This window comes from Aquarana catesbeiana, linkage group LG08 (genome assembly GCF_042186555.1).
Source record: "Aquarana catesbeiana isolate 2022-GZ linkage group LG08, ASM4218655v1, whole genome shotgun sequence".
Classification (NCBI taxonomy): Eukaryota; Metazoa; Chordata; class Amphibia; order Anura; family Ranidae; genus Aquarana; species Aquarana catesbeiana.
In genome coordinates, this window is record NC_133331.1 from 299,621,776 (window position 1) to 299,644,186 (window position 22,411).

Genomic DNA, 22,411 nt, shown 5'->3' on the forward strand with positions numbered 1-22,411 from the left:
AATAGGATCAGAAGAACACCACTAAGTTTTTTCAGGTAGCTTTAGGTGCACACTGTGCAGAGGATGCACTACACTAACTTGTAAATACTGCATCTGCCTGTGGTACTGTACTAAAAGGATCCGAAGAACACCACCAATTTTCTTCAGGTAGCTTTAGGTGCACACTGTGCAGAGGACGCACTACACTAACTTGTAAATACTAAAGCTGCCTGTGATACTAATAGGATCAGAAGAACACCACCAATTTTCTTCAGGTAGCTTTAGGTGCACACTGTGCAGAGGACGCACTACACTAACTGTAAATACTGTAGCTAATAGGACAAATAGGATCAGAAGAACACCAGCAATTTTCTTCAGGTAGCTGTAAATACTGTAATAACACCTGCCTGCCTGTCAGTAGGAAGAAAATAACCGGAACGGATCTAGCTAAACTGAATACAGTGTATATGTATATATATATATATATACACTTAGGATGTATATATACACAATACACTGTAAGTGCAGCTAACTGACTCGCCTGCCTACTCTATCTAACGTAAATCAAATGACACTGTCTCTCTCTCTCTCTATCTCTCAACACCGAAACACACTAAACAGGGCCGACGTGCAGGCGGCCTTATATAGTGTGGGGCGTGTACTAAACCCCCTGAGCCATAATTGGCCAAAGCCACCCTATGTACACCATATGAAAGGTCCATCTCCATTCCTCAATATAATGTCATGTTCCCTACAAATGAGGAGGAGATACTGTACACCATATGAAAGGTCCATCTCCATTCCTCAGTATAATGTCATGTTCCCAATTAATGAGGAGGAGATACTGTACACCATATGAAAGGTCCATCTCCATTCCTCAATATAATGTCATGTTCCCAACAAATGAGGAGGAGATACTGTAGATTAGGGGTCCCCAAGCTGCAGACCAGTACCAGTCTGTGGCCTGTTGATGACCGGTCCACGTAGCAGGAGGTGAGTGGTGACTGCAGTCCGGACAGGACTATCACAGAGTACGGTCACCACTCACCTCATGCTGTGCGGTTATAACACTTAGCCTGTGTGCCCTCCCCCGGGCCTCTCACCTCACTGACTATATCATTTAATCGGCAGGGAAGGGGGCAGGAGATCTGGAGAGAAAGTGGGAGTCTTTTCATATTACCAAGCATCCAGATCTGCAGCTCCTCCCACCCCCTGCCCTTCTGATTGGATGACATCGTCTGTGGGGCGGAAGACCCGGCAGAGGACACAGAGGGCTGATAACTGCCTCTGCTCTGCTGAAGGTAGGACTGTGCAGGGGATTTAAAGAGGCAGTGATGGGGGGGACCATGACTGCAAGGGGCACTGTAATGGGGGGCTGTAAATACAGGGGGGGGGCATTGTAATGTAAAGGGGCACTGTGATGGGGGCTGTGATTGTGGGGGGCACTGTAATGTAAAGGGGCACAGTGATGGGGGGCTGTGATTGTGGGGGGCACTGTAATGTAAAGGGGCACAGTGATGGGGGGCTGTGATTGTGGGCACACTGCAATGTAAAGAGGCACAGTGATATAAAGGGGACCGCACTGTAAAGGGACATTAAATACAAAATTCCAAAAATTCTTCTAACATTTATTGTAAAATTATTTCTCAGCAGATGACCATAATGTGCGGAATACGTCTGAGGAATCTTCTGATAAATCACATTCCAGGACTCTAAGATCTCACAGTGGAAATACTTTAATAGATCCGTCTATTCCCGAGGAATCTTCTTCAGGGCAGGAAGGAGATCACACAGAGGAGACTTCATTGTCATGTTCAGTGTGTGGGAAACTTTTCACAAAAAAGAGATCACTTCTTAGCCATGAGAAATATCACAATGCTAAGCGTCCCTATTCATGTTCAGAGTGCGGGAAACGTTTTATTAGTAAACGACAACTTCTTGAACATCAGAGAATTCACACTGGTGAGCGTCCCTTTTTTTGTTCAGAGTGTGGGAAATTTTTTATTAGGAAAGGACAACTTCTTGCACATCATAAAATGCACACTGGTGAATGCCCCTTTTCTTGTTCAGAGTGCGGGAAATGTTTTATTAGTAAAGGACAACTTCTTGAACATCAGAGAATTCACACTGGTGAGCGTCCCTTTTTTTGTTCAGAGTGTGGAAAATGTTTTATTAGGAAAGGACAACTTCTTGTACATCATAAAATGCACACTGGTGAACGCCCCTTTTCTTGTTCAGAGTGCGGGAAATGTTTCACTAGAAAACAAAGACTTCTTACACATCAGACAATTCACACAGGTGTAAGTCCCTTTTCTTGTTCAGAGTGCGGGAAAGGTTTCATTGAAAAAAGAAGCCTTCTTAAACATCAGAAATGTCACACAGGTGATTGGCCCTTTTCATGTTCAGAGTGCGGGAAAAGTTTCACTAAGAAAAAAATTCTTGATAAACACCAGATGATTCACACGGGTGAGCATCCCTATTCATGTTCAGAGTGCGGGAAAGGTTTCACTAAGAAAAAACGTCTTGATAAACACCAGATGATTCACACGGGTGAGCGTCCCTATTCATGTTCAGAGTGCGGGAAAGGTTTCACTGAGAAAAAAAGTCTTGATAAACATCAGATGATTCACACGGGTGAGCGTGCCTATTACTGTTCAGAGTGCGGGAAAGGTTTCACTCAGAAAAACAGTCTTAATAGACACCATAAGCTTCACACAGGGGAGCGCCCCCATTCATGTTCAGAGTGCGGGAAATGTTTCTTTCAGAAATATCAGCTTTTAAAACATCTTAGAATTCACACGGGTGAGCGTCCCTATTCATGTTCAGAGTGCGGGAAAGGTTTCACTGAGAAAAAACATCTTTATAAACACCAGAAGCTTCACACTGGGGAGCGTCCCCATTCATGTTCAGAGTGCGGGAAATGTTTTGTTCAGAAAGCTAGCCTACTTCAACATCTTCGAATGCACACGGGTGAACGTCCCTTTCCGTGCTCAGAGTGTGGGAAATGTTTCACTGTGAAAAAACATCTTGATAAACACCAGATGATTCACACGGGTGAGCGTCCCTATTCATGTTCAGAGTGCGGGAAAGATTTCACTGAGAAAAAACTTCTTGATCAACACCAGAAGATTCACACGGGTGAGCGTGCCTATTCCTGTTCAGAGTGCGGGAAACGTTTCACTCATAAAAGCAATCTTAGTAGACACTGGAAGCTTCACACAGGGGAGCGTCCCTATTCATGTTCAGAGTGCGGGAAATGTTTCATTGAAAAAATAAGCCTTCTTAAACATCAGACAATTCACACAGGTGTAAGTCCCTTTTCATGTTCAGAGTGCGGGAAAGTTTTCGCTGAGAAAAAACGCCTTGATAAACACCAGATGATTCACACGGGTGAGCGTCCCTAATCATGTTTAGAGTGCGGGAAAGGTTTCACTCTGAAAAGCAATCTTAGTAGACACCAGAAGCTTCATACAGGGGAGCGCCCCCATTCATGTTCAGAGTGCGGGAAGTGTTTCTTTCATAAAGATTACCTACTTCAACATCTTAGAATGCACACAGGTGAACGTCCCTTTCCATGCTCAGAGTCTGGGAAACGTTTCGCTAAGAAACAAAATCTTCTTAGACACCAAAGAAGTCACACAGGAGAGTGTCCTTATTCATGTTCAGAGTGCGGGAAACGTTTCTCCGACAAAAGAAATCTTATTTCACACCAGATATGTCACACGGTTGACCTTCCTTATTCATGCTCAGAGTGCGGGAAAGGTTTCCCTACGAAAAGAAATCTTATTAGACACCAGAAGCTTCACACAGGGGAGCGTCCCTATTCATGCTCAGAGTGCGGGAAAGGTTTCATTACAAAAGAAAGACTTAATGTACACCAGAGAGTTCACACAGGTGAGCGTCCTTATTCTTGTTCGGAGTGCGGGAAATGTTTCATTCAGAAAGGAAACCTTGTGTATCATCAGAGAATTCACACGAGATAACAATCTTTCTCATGATAACAGTGGTGTGTTGGGGGTGGGGCGGAATATATTGAATGTTTTTCAGGTTCGGTTTGATAGATCTGAGTCTGCAGGGATTGAATTCTAGTAATACGATCCTCTAAACATATAGAGATGACTCGGTCCCGCACTCACACAGACCGCACCATACAACTAAACTGTGCTAATACATGGCCAGATATGACAATACATGGACAACACTTCTTATTGGTTGATATCGGTTTCTGTACATTTTTGCTCTTTTTATGTATTACTGAAGAAGCCGGCTTCTTATTGGTCCAACCAATAATAAATACACTTTATTGTTTATTATCTTCAATTATAAAGGTTTTGATTTAGATTCTAGCTTAGTTTTTATTGTTTGTTAACCACTTAAAGACCGCCATGTTATTCCCCCTTCCTGTATACGCCATTCTTTAGTTTCCAGCACAGTGATAATTTGACTGACAATTACTCGGTCATGCAACACTGTATTCAAAATAATTTTATATCTTTTTTTGAGACACGTAAAGCTTTAGTTGTGTTTTTCTCACCGCTTTTAATATATAATGAGAAAAAAACCTGAGAATTTTGAATTAAAAAAAAAAAAAAAATTAAAAATTGCAAGTAAATAATCTTTCTTCATAAATTTAGGGCAAAATTTAATTTTCGACATTTCTTTGGTTAAAATACAAAGCAAATTAGTGTATATTATCTACTCTGTGTGAAAGTTATAAAGTCTACAATGTATAGTGTATATAATAAAAATTATTCAATACTGATGTACCGACTGAATATCTAAATTCTTGAGTCTCTAACATGCCAGGACAGTACAAATACCCCCAAATGACGCCTTTATGGAAAGTATACAGTCCAAGGTACTTAGTAAGAGGCAGAATGAGTTTTTTTATGTACATTTTTTCCACAATCTTTTCTATAAAATAAAGAAATGAAATAAAATCTGATTTTATTTCACAAAGTTGTCATTTTAGCAAGTTGTTTCTCACACACAACATGAGTATACTTAGAATTACACCACAAAACACATTCTTCCACACTTTCCAAGGATTGGGATACCACATGTGTGAGACTTTTTGTTCTGTCTGGATGCATAGAGGGGCCCAAAATCCCAGGAACACCTTCAGGCAAATAGTGCATCTGATTTCCTGACCATCACTCACATTTCTTGATTCACTAAAGTGCCAGGATAGGAGAAACACCCACAAAATCACCACATTTTGGAGAGTAAACACCTCAAGGTATTTTTTAATAGGCATGATGAGTCTTTTGAGGATTTAACTTTTCAGCCACAAGTTTTTAAAAAATATAAAAAGATTTTTTTTTTTTAACACAAAGCTGTCAATTAATAAATTATCATAACACACAGTATGGTCACACTTAGAATTACACTCCAAAATGCATTTTACTACTTTCCCCTAATATGGTGATACAACATATGTGAGACTTTTTAAGAGTCTAATCACATAGAGAGGCCCAAAATCTAAGGAGCACCTTTAGGCTTTAAAGGAGCATACTGTAAATGACACATTTAATTTCCTGACTACCTATCACATTTTGGAGGCCCTGGAGTGCCGATAACAGGTGACCCTACCTTTTTGTTTATTTATCGTTGGTGGGAACCAGAGCTGTGTCAGTTGCCAGAAGGTAAGCATTGCGTGCGCAGTGGGTGAGGAGCTGGAGAGGTGGGGGACCAACTGATGGACCCCCCCTTTTCCAGAAGGGGGTCAATGCCCCCCCATTCCCACCGGGTGACACCCAACCACGCCTGACAAGGGTACTAGTCTAATACACAGGCTGAGCAACTGAAGGCCTCCCCCCAGGGGAAGGAGATTGAACACCCTAAGGAAATTCTGCACCGGATCTAGTAGAGAGTAACTTGGGAGTTGTCACCGGTTGAGAAATGTTAGAAGTATATTGTGTATGGAGTTGTAAGATGCTGAATATAGATACCCTGAACTGATATTGTAACTAAACAAGAATTGACTGTCTGAAACTGACTGTATTGTAATACTGAATTGTTTAATAAAAACTTTTCTGTTAAAAAAAAAAAGCATTGCATGCGCACCTCTTTTTTTGGATCGGTGGTCGGCCTTCATATCGCTCGACACTGGATTTACTGATTTACTTCATGGGCATTTTTTTTTTTTTTATAAAGGATTTGTCAAAAACTGTGTTTGTGTTTTTTTTTTCAAATCTTTTATTTATTAAAAGGGCAAAAATACACGGAATACAACATCCTACAACATCCTTAATTATCAAAAGAAAAAGACAGTATAATAGAGGAGCAGAGTAGTGTAGGCCTACGGAGGAACCCATATATCCCTGTATACCTAGACATATAGAAACAGAGAGAATGGACAAAGAAAGAAAAAGGCGGGGGGGAGAAAGAGATGAAAGAGGGAGTAGGGGTGCAAAGAGAAGGGGGGAGAAGGGGGAGAATTGGGGCTCATGGAGGCAGGGCACACTCACATCACGGGCTACGAGCCCAAACCGATACGGTCGGTTGGCATCAGTGTGCTTCTCCGATCTACCGTTAATCTATAATGAGGCTGATCTAATTGTTGTGTCACCTTCCAAAAGGGCCCGACCCTCATCCGAGAAGATAAACATATTCCAAATGGACCATGTTTTGGTGAACTGTTCATTTTGATGGCGGGCCATTAGGATTAGATCCTCCATTTTTTAAATGTCTTCCACCCTCCTAAGCCACAGGCTAATGGTTGGAGATTGTGTGGGTTTCCAACATAAGGGAATACATGACTTGGTGGCATCGAGTAAGTGACGAATTAATGATTTTTTGTAGGTCTTACGTGAAATGTTAGAGGCATGGAGTAGGAAGAATGCTGGATCAGCCAAGACTGGGCGCTCAGTGAACTTCTGAATTATGTGCTGTATGGTCTTCCAGAAATGCTCCAAACTGGGGCATGTCCAGAAGATGTGGAAGATCATACCCCGATCACCCTGACATCTCCAGCAGGGATCTGAGGTAGAGGGGAAAATCTTTTGTAGTTTTGTGGGGGTATTGTACCATCTAGTGACGATTTTGTAGTTAGCCTCCTGTGTCTTCGTGCATATTGAGGATTTGTATGTGAAGTGAGGAATGTTTTGTTTTTGACGCGTCGTAAAGGTACATTGCATGTCCCTTTCCCACATTTCGAGGCATTGCTGTTGAAGGCCTTCTGGTGGTATAACCAACAGTTGATAGGCAACAGATAAGGTATGTGGCATTATGCCCTCCTCTGAGCAATAGGTCTCGTAAGTAGTTAAGGTTTGGTCAGGATTCCCAGGGGGAGGTATTGATTTGAGAAAATGGCTAAATTGGAGAGCCCTCCAGTAATCCAAATGGAACGGTCCGTCTGGGTTCATGAGTTCAGTCGCAGGCAGCCATTTACCGTTCACAAGGAAATGGGAAGCTTGAAAGTAACCTGAGCTTATCAGGGAACAAAAGATGGGGTCCATGTATCCGGGGGAGAACTTTGGGGTTCCCAATATTGGGCGAAGCGGGGAGTCAGATGTCGTAAGGCGGGATAGTGTAAAAAGGGATGAGCAGGTTTGCGTGGTCGTACCTATCAGGGGGTGGTTTTTCATGTCTCTTGGCAGTAAGTTATAGTACCAGGGAGCTCTGTTCAGGGGTATGCTACACTGGGATTGTTCTAGTCAGGGCTATAATTTAGTGGACTGGTGATGGTTCCAATCCATCAGTCTGGCTGAATGAGTTGCTTAGTGGTATTTACGACGGTCCGGTACTGCTAGGCCTCCATACAGTTTGGGTAACGTAAGTAGTCGTCTGTTGAGTCTAGTCCTTTTATGTGCCCATATAAAGTAAAAAAACAGAGCTCTGGTCCGATCAAAATAGCTAGCAGGGATGAATATTCAGGTTGAATATCTGTGACATTTTGGGGGGGATGTATGTACCCAGATACTTCAGGGCAGTGTTCGTCCACTTACAATTAAAGCTGGTTTGGAGAGTTGTGAAAAGGCGCAAGGGTACACCTACGCCCATGGCTTCGGTCTTGTTGAAATTAATCTGTGTTTGTGTTTTTATTTGTTTTTGTTTTGTTTTGTTTGGTGAATAAATAGGGGTACTATGTACTCCATACTCATTCACATGGGGGGGGCTGGGATCTGGGGACCCCCTTTGTTATTATTTATTATTTCACAAAGTTGTCATTTGAACAAGTTATTTCTCACACACAACATGGGTATGCTTATGCCCCGTACACACGATCGTATTTTCCGACAACAAAACCGTACATTTTTTTCCGAGTGATGTTGGCTCAAACTTGTCTTGCATACACACAGTCACAGAAATGTTCTGAACATCAAGAACGCGGTTACGTACAACATGTACGACAAGCCAAGAAAAAGGGAGTTCAATAGCCAGTGCGGCTCCTTCTGCTTGATTCAGTGCATGCGTGAAATTTTGTGCGACGGAGTTGTGTACACACGATCGGACTTTCCGACAACAAGTTTTGTTGTCGGAAAATTTGAGAGCCTGCTCTCAAACATTTGTGTGCGGAAATTCCGACAGCAAATGTTCGATGGAGCATACACACGGTTGGACTTTCCGACAACAAGCTCACATCGAACATTTCCTGTCGGACATTCCGATCGTGTGTACGCGGCATTATAATTACACTTCAAAACACTTTCTTCTACTCCTTTCAAGCATGGGGATACCACATGTGAGACTTTTTATATGTCTAGATATATAAAGGGGTCCAAAATCCAAGGAGCACCTTCAGGCTTTCAAAGTGCATAAATGTTGCACCTGACTTTCTATCACATTTCTTGAGGCCCTGCAGTGCCAGGATAAGAGAAACACCCACAAAATGACCACATTTTGGAGAGTAAACACCAAGGTATCTTTGTAAGAGGCATGATGAGTCTTTTGAGGATTTAATTTTTCTGACACAAGTTTTTAGAAATTACAGGAAGTAAATTTAAGTTATTTAATTTTTTTACACAAACCTGTTAATTAATAAAAAATTGTAACACACAGTATGGGCATATTTACAATTTCCCCCAAAATACATTCTACTACTCTGATCTTTATCTAAGTCACAACAATAGACAATCACAGTCTGCTTAAACTAATAACACACAAAGAATTAAATGTTACCATGTTTTTATTGAACAAACCATGTAAACATTCACAGTGCAGGTGGAAAAAGTATGTGAACCCCTAGACTAATGAGATCTCCAAGAGCTAATTGGAGTGTCAGCCAACTGGAGTCCAATCAATGAGATGAGATTGGAGGTGTTGATTACAGCTGCCCTGCCCTATAAAAAACACACACCAGTTCTGGGTTTGCTTTTCACAAGAAGCATTGCCTGATGTGAATGATGCCTCGCACAAAAGAGCTCTCAGAAGACCTACGATTAAGAATTGTTGACTTGCATAAAGCTGGAAAGGATTATAAAACTATCTCCAAAAGCCTTGCTGTTCATCAGTCCACGGTAAGACAAATTGTCTATAAATGGAAAAAGTTCAGCACTGCTGCTACTCTCCCTAGGAGTGGGCGTCCTGTAAAGATGACTGCAAGAGCACAGCGCAGACTGCTCAATGAGGTGTAGAAGAATCCTAGAGTGTCAGCTAAAGACTTACAAAAGTCTCTGGCATATGCTAACATCCCTGTTAGCGAATCTACGATACGTAAAACACTAAACAAGAATAGATTTCATGGGAGGATACCACAGAGGAAGCCACTGCTGTCCAAAAAAAAAACATTGCTGCACATTTACAGTTTGCACAAGAGCACCTAGATGTTCCACAGCAGCACTGGCAAAATATTCTGTGGACAGATGAAACCAAAGTTGAGTTGTTTGGAAGAAACACACAACACTATGTGTGTAGAAAAAGAGGCACAGCACACCAACATCAAAACCTCACCCCAACTGTGAAGTATGGTGGTGGGGGCATCATGGTTTGAGACTGCATTTCTGCTTCAGGGCTTGAACAGATTGCTATCATCGAAGGAAAAATTAATTCCTAAGTTTATCAAGACATTTTGCAGGAGAACTTAAGGCCATCTGTCCACCAGCTGAAGCTCAACAGAAGATGGGTGTTGCAACAGGACAATGACCCAAAGCATAGAAGTAAATCAACAACAGAATGGCTTAAACAGAAGAAAATACGCCTTCTGGAGTGGCCCAGTCAGAGTCCTGACCTCAACCCAATTGAGATGCTGTGGCATGACCTCAAGAAAGCGATTCACACCAGACATCCCAAGAATATTGCTGAACTGAAACAGTTCTGTAAAGAGGAATGGTCAAGAATTACTCCTGACCGTTGTACAAGTCTGATCTGCAACTACAGGAAACGTTTGGTTGAAGTTATTGCTGCCAAAGGAGGTTTAACCAGCTATTAAATCCAAGGGTTCACATACTTTTTCCACCTGCACTGTGAATGTTTACATGGTGTGTTCAATAAAAACATGGTAAAATTTAATTCTTTGTGTGTTATTAGTTTAAGCAGACTGTGATTGTCTATTGTTGTGACTTAGATGAAGATCAGATCACATTTTATGACCAATTTGTGCAGAAATCCATATCATTCCAAAAGGGTTCACACACTTTTTATTGAAACTGTATATAGTACGAAAAAATAGGGTTTTTTAAAGTGCTGATTAATACACAAATATTGTTAAAATGTAACCATTTTTTGTTTCATTTCAGTTAAAAATAATAATTAAAACCATGAATCTCACTGTGTTTTGATCACCAAACATAGTTTACATATTCCATGTTACAATAGATGTGTCAATCTCAACGTTTCGCCAAAAGTTTTCGACTTCTTCAGGAGTTCATGCATCAAATTGAATTGTATGAGAGACTATCTGTTAATTCATAAAAATGAGAGTGATGGAAGAGATATTATCAGTATTTACATCAACAACTGGAGCCCATGTACTGATAATCAAGGCAGCTGAATAGATGGCCATAGGGAAGACAAAAAGTCCAGGAAAGGGGCCGCTAATCTATTGTGTCACTCAGAAGTAACTTCAGGTCCTGCTTATGTGGCTGGTATATCCAAAAGGGAAAGAAAACAAGGGGGGTAGCCAGTAGCTCACTGGGGTATATGGGCTGGGAAGGCTCTGTATGAGAGCAAACACAGCATCCCTCAAATAGCTGACTCACCTCAATAAGGTGTGATGCTGGTAAACAACCAAGCATACAAAAGAAAAATGTGAAAAGAGAGCCTCACTTGCAGTAATTACTAGGGACCATGTAGCTTATAGATATTTTATTACACAAAAATATCAAATTGTAATGAAAAAAAAATACATAACATTGTCTGATCAAGCTGCATCTTGATCAGGCAACATTGTCTACTTTTAATTTTTTTACTGAGGTGCTGGGAATGGGTTTTTTATCCGGTGTTTTTTGTATTACCATTTGATATTTTTGTGTAATAAAGTTCCCTTATCTATAAGCTGCATGGTTCCTAGTAATTACTGCAGGTGAGGCTCGCTTTTTACCTTTTTCTTTATATCCAAAAGGGGTAGGTTTATATGCAGATAAAGTTTTGTGATGTGTTTGGCATTATAGCTCCCTCGTGGCACCAACAAAAAACGACTATAAAAAATAATATTCTACTACTTACTCCCAAGTATAGGGATACCACATATGTGAGACATTTTTAATGTTTGAACCAATTATATATTGACTTTTTCAGAGCTTAACCACTTAGAGAAGTTCAAAATCCAAGGAGCACCTTCAGACTTTTAAGGAGTGTATGTATCACCCTCCTAAATAAGTTGCTAGAATGATAAGGAAAATGTAGTTCTTTTTGGCTGTGGAACAGTTTGTGATTGCTTTGGGCTGTTCTGGGTTTCACTGGCTGCAGGTTTGATTAATTCCGTTGCCTTCTGAAGGATTCTAGAATGTAGTGGGCTGGATGAAGCAAATTAGCAGCCCAGCTGATGTTCTTCAGTTGTTCATCGTGGTCCCAGCTAGTTCAGAGCTAGGAGGGGCTACTTTTGAGGATCCTTTCCTTCCTGTTTTTGAAGCTAATCAAGGGATTTCACTCAGGATCTGGTCTGGAGAGCTCAGTGGTGAATGTCAGACTGATATTGGAAGGGGGCATTGTTATATTCTTAATATCTAAATTTTAATTGGCTTTATTAAAAAGAATATGCATTCTCTACAATTGTGTGAATGATAAGACTTTGAGTTAATAGCATTCAGATGGCGACTCATTAACGGAGACTGCAGGTCAAGAACCTGTCAGAATTTGATGGATTTTGTAAATAATAAATGTATGGGTTGAAAATCTTCCTATGTAACCAATACTCTGTTTGATTTATGCGTTTTTGTTTTAAGTGGTCTGATAGTCTCTCTCACATATATCTTGTTTCATGTTTAGAAGGTTTGTTAAAGTTAAACCAGATGTTGCTCTCTGTTAGCCCCCACTCTTAGGAAGGAGGAGAAAGGGGAGTGTATGGGAGGGATTTGTGTTTGGGCGCAAATTTGAAAGACTGAGTTCATATAATCAGAAGGAAAACAGTTTTCTGTTCCTTGCTACTTCCTGCTTTCAAGCTACACACATCTCCCTCTTCAAGACATACAGCTCTCTCTCTCTTCTATGCACACAGCATTTCTTCCAGGACACAAGAACTTAAACGGCCATCTTTAAAAAGCCAAGACAAAGGAAAGCACATGTCTAATGACTTTAAGAACTCTTTTCAGATCTTTGAAACAAATGAACTATATTTGAACATTTTTTGCATATATGAAAAAACACTAATTCTGAATATGAATGTACTATTTTTGTAAGTATTTTCCAAGTTTTATGTGTGTACAATAAAACACACAGTTTGATTTAAGCTGACTCGAGCAGACATAATTACAAAATTCGTCTCACGAGCAATCATCATTATTGAAAGCTTTTTATACAATATTAAGCCATTTATTTCAGGCATCCAGTTATGCAGAAACATTGTGCGTACAGACCACAGACCACAGACCAGGAAACGTCTAGATTGTTTTATTGAGCAAGAAAGGATGACTGTTGCTGCGTGCCTGGTTGTCTGTGCATTTAACTGGGGAATTAACTTTGGGCATACAGGAGTTCCTTCGGGGTGGGCACTACAGGGGCATAAATAACACATTTAATTTCCAGATTACCTATCACATTTTGGAGACTATGGAGCACCAGGACAGTAGAAATGCCCCAAAAATTTGGAAAGTAGACTTTCTAAGATGTATAGTAAGACACAAGCTTTTTTGAAGTTGTACTTGTTTGCCATAATCTTATTTAACAAATTTGTCATTGTAACAAGTTATTTCTAACATGCAGCATGGGAATACTTACAATCACACCCAAAAAAATACACTCCTCTACTGCTCCCCAGTATGAGGTTGCCACATATGTAAGACTTTTACAGAGCCTAACCACATAGAAAGATCCAAAATCCAAGGAGCACCCTCAGGCTTGCTAGGGGCAAAAATTAGCCATCTAATTTTCTGATCTACCTATCACATTTTGGAGGCCCTGAAGCATGAGGACAGTAGGAACATTCACAAAATTACCACAATTTGGAGAGGTAACACCCCAAGGTATTTCATTTTTTTTGGCACACGTTTTAGTAAAATGCAGAAAGAAAATTAAATGTTACTTTTTTACACAAAGTTGTCAATTAATAAAATATGTTAATACACAGTATGGGCATACTAACAAATACACTCCAAAACACATTCTTCTACCCCTCCCAAGTACGGGAATGCCACATCTGTGAGACTTTTTTTTTAATGTCTGGATTGATTATATGCTCACTAAACGAAGGGTGCGTAACCCTGCGCACCAAAGGCCATTGGTATTAAATAAGAGGAAGAAGGTTATAGGCGCAGAGGCTTGGTCATAATACCTAATATGCAAGCAGTGTTATTATAAGGTATAAGTCCAAAAATGTCCAAGGCACTAGGGTAGGCTTCTTGGTGGAGTTTAGCAGACTCTGAATATACACAGACAAAAACTAAAGCAGAGAAGCACCTCTGAGTACAGTAAGACTTTGTATTTTAAAAGACCCCCCAGCAGGGCTACTTACAATAGATGGGTAAACAACAGGCACATCAATAAGTGAAAGTCCAGGACGCCAGTTGGAGGCTGCGGGAGCTGCTGGTACCACCAGATGGAATGTGACAGAAGTGCCCGTGTGGAGGAGGAAGTTTGCCGAAGTCCTTCCAGCAGCGGGTGGGCAGCCAGGAGAAGGATGACACAGGCAGGGCTCAGGACCAGAATGCAACGCATTTCGGAACATGCGCTATACCACATAGAGGCATGCGTACTCCTTTCTCAAGCAAATAACACCTAATGATGTGGTATATATACACAGACCAGCCGGCCGGAAGTTTACTGCCAACTCATTGAGAGAACTGAGCAAGGTACAGTATGTACATAAGAATTAAAAACACTGGTAAATCATGTAACACATATAAATACATAATAATAAATGATAACGGATATATTAGATAGACATATGTAAAAAGAAATCATTACTTGATAGACATTTTGGGGTAAAAGATCATAAAACTATACCTTTATAAATACAGTCCAGAGATGTTTTATATAATTTGATTGAAAGTTATGTCTTAATATCAATGGCCTCTGGTGTGCAGGGTTACGCACCCTTCGTTTAGTGATCGTTTAGTGATTACCAGCTCAGGTATTTTGACATACTCAAAGTATTCGTTTGTGTTTATGGATTGATTATGTAATAAACATTGTATCTTGTGCGTCCCAAAAATCAAACAGCATTGCATATAAAAACAGTGTATGGTATAATGGTTGCCTATCTACAAGTGGTAACGGAATACAGCTCTGTGTTGTCACCTGTAGCCGTCCTTGTACCTGTAAGCCAAGCAAGCCTAACCTATTGGACGTGGTTGTCCCCAGGAATGCCATGCTCACTGACCAGGAAGTCCTGGATGGATGAACAAAGGTTGAACAATAGAGTTCCTGTGGTTCCAGGAGTGCAGTTGTCTGTAGAGGATGGCTGGGACTGGTGTCTCAGGATTTTAGTCAGTGGGATGCACAGATGGGTCAGGTAAGATGGCAGACAGTAATGTGGTCAGCAATCAGGCAAAGGATTGGCCTAGGCAGTAGGCTGAGATGACACTGCTCTTTTGTAGCAGGCGTCAGAAATACTGTTGTAGCTCCACTGGTTCTGGTGATGCTGTACTAGTGTGGTGGCAATCAAGGAAACTGTTGCTGGCTACACTGGTACTTATGACACTGGCACGGAGGTGGCTAGTGAACAGGAATATTATTGCTTTCTGCATTAGTCTGGTGACCTTGACATTGATGTGGCAGCAATTAGGAACACAGTTTCTGGCTTACGCTGGTCTGTCGACATTCGGACCTTTGTGGCTAGTTATCAACAACACTTTTGCAGGCATACACTGGTCTAGCAACACTGGAGAACTGGTATGGCGGCAATCAGGAACACTGTTACTGATTTACACTGGTATGTTGGCACTGGGACTGGTTTGGCAGTTTTCAGGAACATTGTTACTGGTTTACACTGGCACTGGGACTGGTTTGGCAGTTTTCAGGAACATTGTTACTGGTTTACACTGGCACTGGCACTGGTTTGGCAGTCTTCAGGAACACTGTTGTTTGCATACTCAGTTCTATAGACCAGATACATCCTAAATATAGAGCCACTTATCCAACTGTCCATCCAGAGCCTCTGGTTTATAGACCGGATACATCATAAACATAGAACCATTTATCCAACTGTCCATCCAGAGCCTCTGGTCCATAGACCAGATACGTCTAAAATATAGAACTATTTATCCAACTGTCCATCCAGAGCCTCTGTTTTATAGACTGGATTCATGCTGGACATGAAGTGAAAAGATATCTCCCCATCCAGGACAAATGTATTAATATTATTTCTTCTTCAGTCATTCCAAGCCAAAATAAAAGATTTTAGTTAGAGATGTTCTTTAACAGCAGTCTGAGGTGTCATAACTATGGAGGAACTCTGTGCTGACATTATTCATCTCAGTACAGTCCAGTTAATTCTCAGTTTATTATCTGTCTACAGTAAGGACGAGCTCCGGCATGTTCACACACTCCATGTGCAGAGCCCGCCAGGAAGTCTCACTGCGCTGTGCTAATCACAGGCAATGAGACATTGTCCTGATGTGCGGCTACAGAGATCGGGAAATGTCTCACTGCCTGTGATTAGCGCAGCCCAGTGAGACTCCCTGGCGGGCTCTGCACGTGGGCTGTGCGAACATGCCGGAGCTCATCCTTAGTCTACAGAGAGGAGAGTCCTGTATAGATCAGGAGGAGGTGAAGAGGATTCTGGGAGGTCCTATGATATTATTTTTATTGCTGTAATTAAAATAATCTTCTATCTAATAATCTTCGATCTTGTCTTGGCCTCTTGCTATTCTGACTTTTGAAGCAAAAAGTTCACTTTGATTGCTAGGCACTCTTATAGTCACTCATGATTAATTAACGAACTTCAACCCCACCCTTATAACAGTATATATTTGAGCATCCTTAAGAGGTCAGCACATTGCTGGGGGAGCACATTGCAGGGGCTTCTATCCTTAAGGCTTCTATCTCTAAGTGATTCTTTCTACAAGTGATATGCACTTCATTCTCTGCACTTCAGCGATTGCACGAAGCAAACGAATACAGCAATCTGCACTGGAAAGCAGCTAACAGACTGCAGGTGACCCTGTCTCTCTAATAGGCTCTCCTTCCGCTCTGTAACATGCACTCTCTACCACTGCTTCTGACACTCCTGTCCTCTCTCCTCAAACTCTCTTACCTTCACCCCCCCCTCTCCACCCGCCTGCTTTTACATATCACCCTGCCTTCTGTCTTCCCCCTACTACTGCTCTTATCAACTCTCGCTCATTCTACATCCATACACTGATAAAACCTCCAGTACTCTGAGACATGCCCCTTCACATAAATCACAGTCCCACATTACCTCCCTCACCCTCCTGCTTCTCCTAATCTCTGGTGACATATCCCCAAACCCTGGGCCACCATCATCTGTCTTTGCCCAACGCTCCCATCCCCCTACACCCTCTGGCAGGAGCCGCAACCCACAGAACTTGGTCTATATTCCTCTTTCCAAAACCAGCCCCCCCCTTTTCCTGTGCCCTGTGGAATGCACGTTCTGTCTGCAACAAACTCACCGCCCTCCACGACCTCTTTATCACAAATTCCTTTAACCTACTTGCCATTACTGAAACCTGGCTTCATGAATCGGATACTATTTCTCCTGCTTCCCTCTCCCATGGGGGCCTTCTCTGGACTCACTCACCCAGACCAAGTGGACGGAAGGGAGGTGGAGTGGGAATCCTTCTAGCCCCATGCAGCACCTATCAGGTTCTTCACCCACCTCCCTCTCTGACACTCTCCTCTTTTGAGGCACACTGCATTCGTCTTTTCTCGCCCATTTCTCTAAGAATTGCTGTCATCTACCGGCCCCCTGGACCGGTATCAGCCTTTCTTGATGACTTCTCTGCCTGGCTACCCTACTTTCTCTCTTCTGAAATCCCCACAATTATTCTTGGGGACTTCAACATCCCTGTCAACACTAACACTACTATTACTTCTAAACTTCTCAGTCTAACCTCATCGCTTGACCTGAAGCAATGGATACAGGCTCCTACCCACTCCAATGGCAACACCCTTGACCTTGCCTTCTCCTATCTGTGCACTCCGTGCAACCTTTCCAACAATCCACTCCCACTCTCTGATCACCACCTTATTAGTTTTGCTCTCTCCTTGTCTTCCACCTCTTCTCCCTCCAACCGCCTAACAGTTACACGCAGAAACCTTCGCCACCTCAACCCTTCTCTTCTCTACTCTGCTACTGATCACCTCTATGACAAAATCTCCCCCCTGTCCTGCCCCAACCAAGCTACTTTCATTTACAACAGCTCACTGTCTTCCTCCCTAGACAAGCTGGCCCCCCTCACTACATGCAGAATTAGGCCCCGACTGCTACAACCCTGGCAAACAGATGACACCAGAAGTCTCAGAAAACTTAGCCGCGCTCTTGAGCGCCTGTGGCATAAGACTAAGACCCAGGAAGACTTCACACAATATAAATCTGCCCTCCTAAAATACTACTCCTGCCTTCACACTGCCAAACAGACCTACTTTATTACACTCATCAACACCTTCTCATCCAGTCCACGTCAACTCTTCTCTACCTTCAACACTCTACTCTGTCCTCCACTGCCTCCACCCACCAACTCACTCACTGCCCAGAAGATTGCCAATCACTTCAAAACTAAGATTGATACAATTCATGAGGAGATCGCCAATGCGCAAAAACCTCCCCCATGCAACACCCCATGTCCACAGATACAATCATTACTTCCCTCATTCAACCCTGCTACTACTACTGAGGTTGCTAAACTTTTATCTAGCACTCATCTAACCACTTGCCCTCTGGATCCTGTTCCCTCGCAAATGCTACGCTCACCCTCTGACTCGATTCTACGCTCTCTAACTCACATTTTCAACCTCTCCCTCTCTTGTGGCATCTTCCCAAACTCTCTAAAACATGCGCTAGTCACCCCCATACTAAAAAAGCCCTCACTGGATCCCACCAATCTCAACAACTTACGTCCCATCTCCTTGCTCTCCTTCTCCTCCAAACTTCTTGAAAGACTGGTCTACAACCGATTAAGCGACCATCTGACCATGAATAAACTTCTTGATCCCCTTCAGTCCGGTTTTCGCCCTCAACACTCCACGGAAACTGCTCTCCTTAAACTCTCAAATGACCTACTAATGGCTAAAGCCAATGGACACTATTCTGTACTACTTCTCCTGGATCTCTCTGCTGCCTTTGACACAGTGGACCACCCCCTCCTCCTCAAAAAACTCCACTCCTTTGGTCTCCGTGACTGTACTCTTCGCTGGTTCTCATCCTACCTATCCCACCGCTCCTTCAGTGTCACTTACAACTCTACTTCCTCCTCTCCTCTTCCTTTTTCCGTTGGGGTCCCCCAAGGTTCTGTTCTCGGACCTCTCCTTTTCTCAATCTACACCACCTCCTTGGGTCAGTTGATTGCCTCCCACGGCTTTAAATATCATCTCTACGCTGATGACACCCAAATCTATCTCTCCACCCCCCAGCTCTCTCCATCTGTCTCCTCACGCATTACCAACTTATTAGCAGACATATCAGCCTGGATGTCACATCACTTTCTCAAACTCAACCTATCCAAAACCGAGCTCATGATATTTCCTCCCTCAGGTGCCACTTCCCCTGATCTCCCTGTCAAGATCAACGGCTCAACTATCAACCCATCTCCCCACGCCAAGGTCCTAGGTGTAATCCTGGACTCTGAACTAACCTTTCGACCCCACATTCTATCACTATCCAAAGCTTGCCGCCTCTGTCTTCGCAACATCTCCAAGATACGCCCCTTCCTAACCAATGACACCACAAAGCTTCTAATCCACTCCCTGGTCATCTCCCACCTTGACTACTGCAACTCCCTCCTCATTGGTTTACCTCTAAATAGGCTATCCCCACTTCAGTCCATCATGAACGCTGCGGCCAGGCTCATCCACCACACAAACCGCTCAGCGTCTGCTACACCCCTCTGCCAATCCCTCCATTGGCTGCCACTCAGTCACCGAATTAAATTCAAGATACTAACTATAACTTACAAAGCCATCCACAACCTGGCCCCTAGCTACATCTCTAACCTAGTCACAAAATACCAACCTAATCGTTCTCTTCGCTCCTCCCAAGACCTCCTGCTCTCAAACTCCCTTGTCACCTCATCCCATGCTCGCCTTCAGGACTTCTCCAGAGCCTCCCCCATCCTCTGGAATGCTCTACCCCAATCCGTCCGATTTTCTCCTACTTTATCCACTTTCAGACGATCCCTGAAAACTCATCTCTTCAGAGAAGCCTATCTGGCCCCCACCTAACAACTGTACATTTATCTTCTCAATCAGCACATCACCCACAGTTATTACCTCTTGTATCTCTTGACCTTCCCTCTTAGATTGTAAGCTCCAAGGAGCAGGGCCCTCTGATTCCTACTGTATCAAATTGTATTGTATTTGTACTGTCTACCCTCAAGTTGTAAAGCGCTACGTAAACTGTTGGCGCTATATAAATACTGTATAATAATAATAATAATATCTGGGGAGGTGAGGAGGAATATAGGAGGTCGGGAGTGACCATTGTTTATTTCTCTCTCTTTTTGTTAAATTCTTTTTATTAGAAGTTTTTCACATAAAAGTTACAAACATAAAAATTGTATTAAACATTCAGCACTACCATTCAGCAGCACCAGTGTACAATGTAGCTCCCAGATAAATGAAAGCAGCAATCTTCCCAGAGCAAATAATGAAGAAAGAATAATAATAATAATAATAATAAAATACATATATATATATATATATATATATATATATACACAGTACCGTATATACTCGAGTATAAGTCGAATTTTTCAGCACATTTTTTTGTGCTGAAAGTGCCCCCCTCGACTTATACTTGAGGACACACATAAGGCTAAGTAGGGCAAATAAACCAGGGGACAGAGGACATCCCTGGCATGTCCCCTTAGCTACCGGGAAGAAATCATCTCATTAAGTTTAACCACCGCAACTGGGGGATGATATAATAGCGTAATCCATTCATAAAATGTGGAACCAATGCCAAACTGCCATAGTAATTCCTGCATGTAAATCCAGTCCACAGAATCAAAGGCTTTTTCTAAATCCAAAAAGACTAAGATTCCCCCCTTAGTTATCTCAGGGCTCAACTGTAGTTGAGTGTAAACCCTTCTCAAATTGATATTATTGGCCTTCCCCAGCAAAAACTTTGTCTGGTTTTTGAATACTAAATGTGATATAACCGACATGAGTCTGTTGGCCAGCATTTTTGTAAGGATTTTAAAATCCAAATTTTATTAATGAAATTGGCCGATATGAAGCGCAGTGCAAGGGGTCCTTATCGAGCTTGGCAATGAGAACAATATGTGCTTCGTACAGTGGGGGAGGCAGTCGACCTGTCTTCAAACACTCCCGATAAAGGGTTAACAAACGTGGTGAGAGTAAATCTAAATGTTGTTGGTACCACTCAGCCGGCAGCCCAACTGGTCCCAGTGCCTTACTGTTGGGAAAAAAGCCCACCACTGCAGCAAGTTCCTCCGCCTTAAAGGTGCATCCAGTAGCTCAGATACCTCCAAAGGTAAAGTGGGAAGATGGAGCGGGTCCAAGAGAGCTACTAGATCCTCCCCCAAGTAAGATGGAATATGGGAATACAGTGCTGCGTAAAAAGAGACAAAAGCGTTAAGAATTTCCTCCCGAAAAGACCCCAGAGGGCGAATAAACACAAGGGACAACAGTGGAGGCATAGCTATCAGCCACAAGCATTGCCAACAGGCGTCCATTCTTATCCCCTTGTTCAAATACCTGTCCACAGTACGGGCCCTAGCTTTTTTGCCATGTCTTTGTGGTGTTAATAGAGATCCCTTCTAGCCTGACGTAGGTCTGCCAGTGATGTGGGGGCGAAGGAGTGTCACCGTATATCTGAACGCATGCCTGTTGTTCTCCTGTAAAATCTCGGTGTCATGGCTATGCTGGGTTCTAGCAGCCTTAATGGCTGAAATATACTCCCCTCTAACAGTTGCCTTGAAGGCATCCCAGATCAATTGTGTAGTGGATGAACCCTCATTATTTGCCAATAGGATTGTAGTGACGGCTGTATTACACCATCTACCAACGGATCACATACCGAGTCAGGAGATAAATGCCAAGAACCCGAGAAGCGGGAATCTGCCAAGCGCAACACAACCTGGAGTGGGGAGTAATCTGATAAGCCCCCTGGAAGACAGGAGGCCTCCATTATCAATGGCAGCAAATCCGAGGAAGAGAATGCAAGATCAATTTTGGAGGAGGAAGCATGCTCCAGAGACAAGTGAGAATAACTCTTAAGTTGCGGATGCTTCCACCTCCATACTCCCGTCAGTCCCACAGAAGCAGCCCAGTCAACCAGCTCCAGATTATGTGCACACTGCGGGTTAGAAGTATCTAATGCGTAATCAAGAATATTATTGAAATCCCCAGCCATTAGAATTTTCACAGGGGCAGATGAGGCCAGTTTATCCATCAGTTCGTATAGAAGTCCGCGGGTGAAAGGGCGCAGGATATACACATTCACTAATTAATTTCTCTCTTTAAACAGGTTTGTAAAGTGGTGAAGAAAATATCTGGTGATCCATTAACACCCAGAAGTTGGAAGGAGTTGGGAGTATTTAGACGGACACAAGGATCTCTACAAGGATGTCATGATGGAGAATCAGCCACACCTCACATCCCCATAAGAGGAGACATTATTGTAAAAGAGAGAGCAGTACGGAGGGTCCACCTAGATCCCCCATCATCTGATAAACACATAGAAATAATGTATTCA

The 22,411-nt window shown here is 42.5% G+C and overlaps 1 protein-coding gene across 1 annotated transcript in view; it reads left to right on the forward strand.

Annotated features, from left to right (window-relative positions):
- The window catches only part of LOC141106852 (uncharacterized), an 80,456-nt gene that overhangs the window by 10,934 nt on the left and 47,111 nt on the right, over nt 1-22,411 (forward strand). The window contains 4 exon segments of the mRNA XM_073597782.1: nt 1,630-3,873; nt 3,876-4,001; nt 21,081-21,187; nt 22,184-22,351. Of these exon segments, the coding sequence (XP_073453883.1) occupies nt 1,630-3,873; nt 3,876-4,001; nt 21,081-21,187; nt 22,184-22,351 (2,645 nt within the window).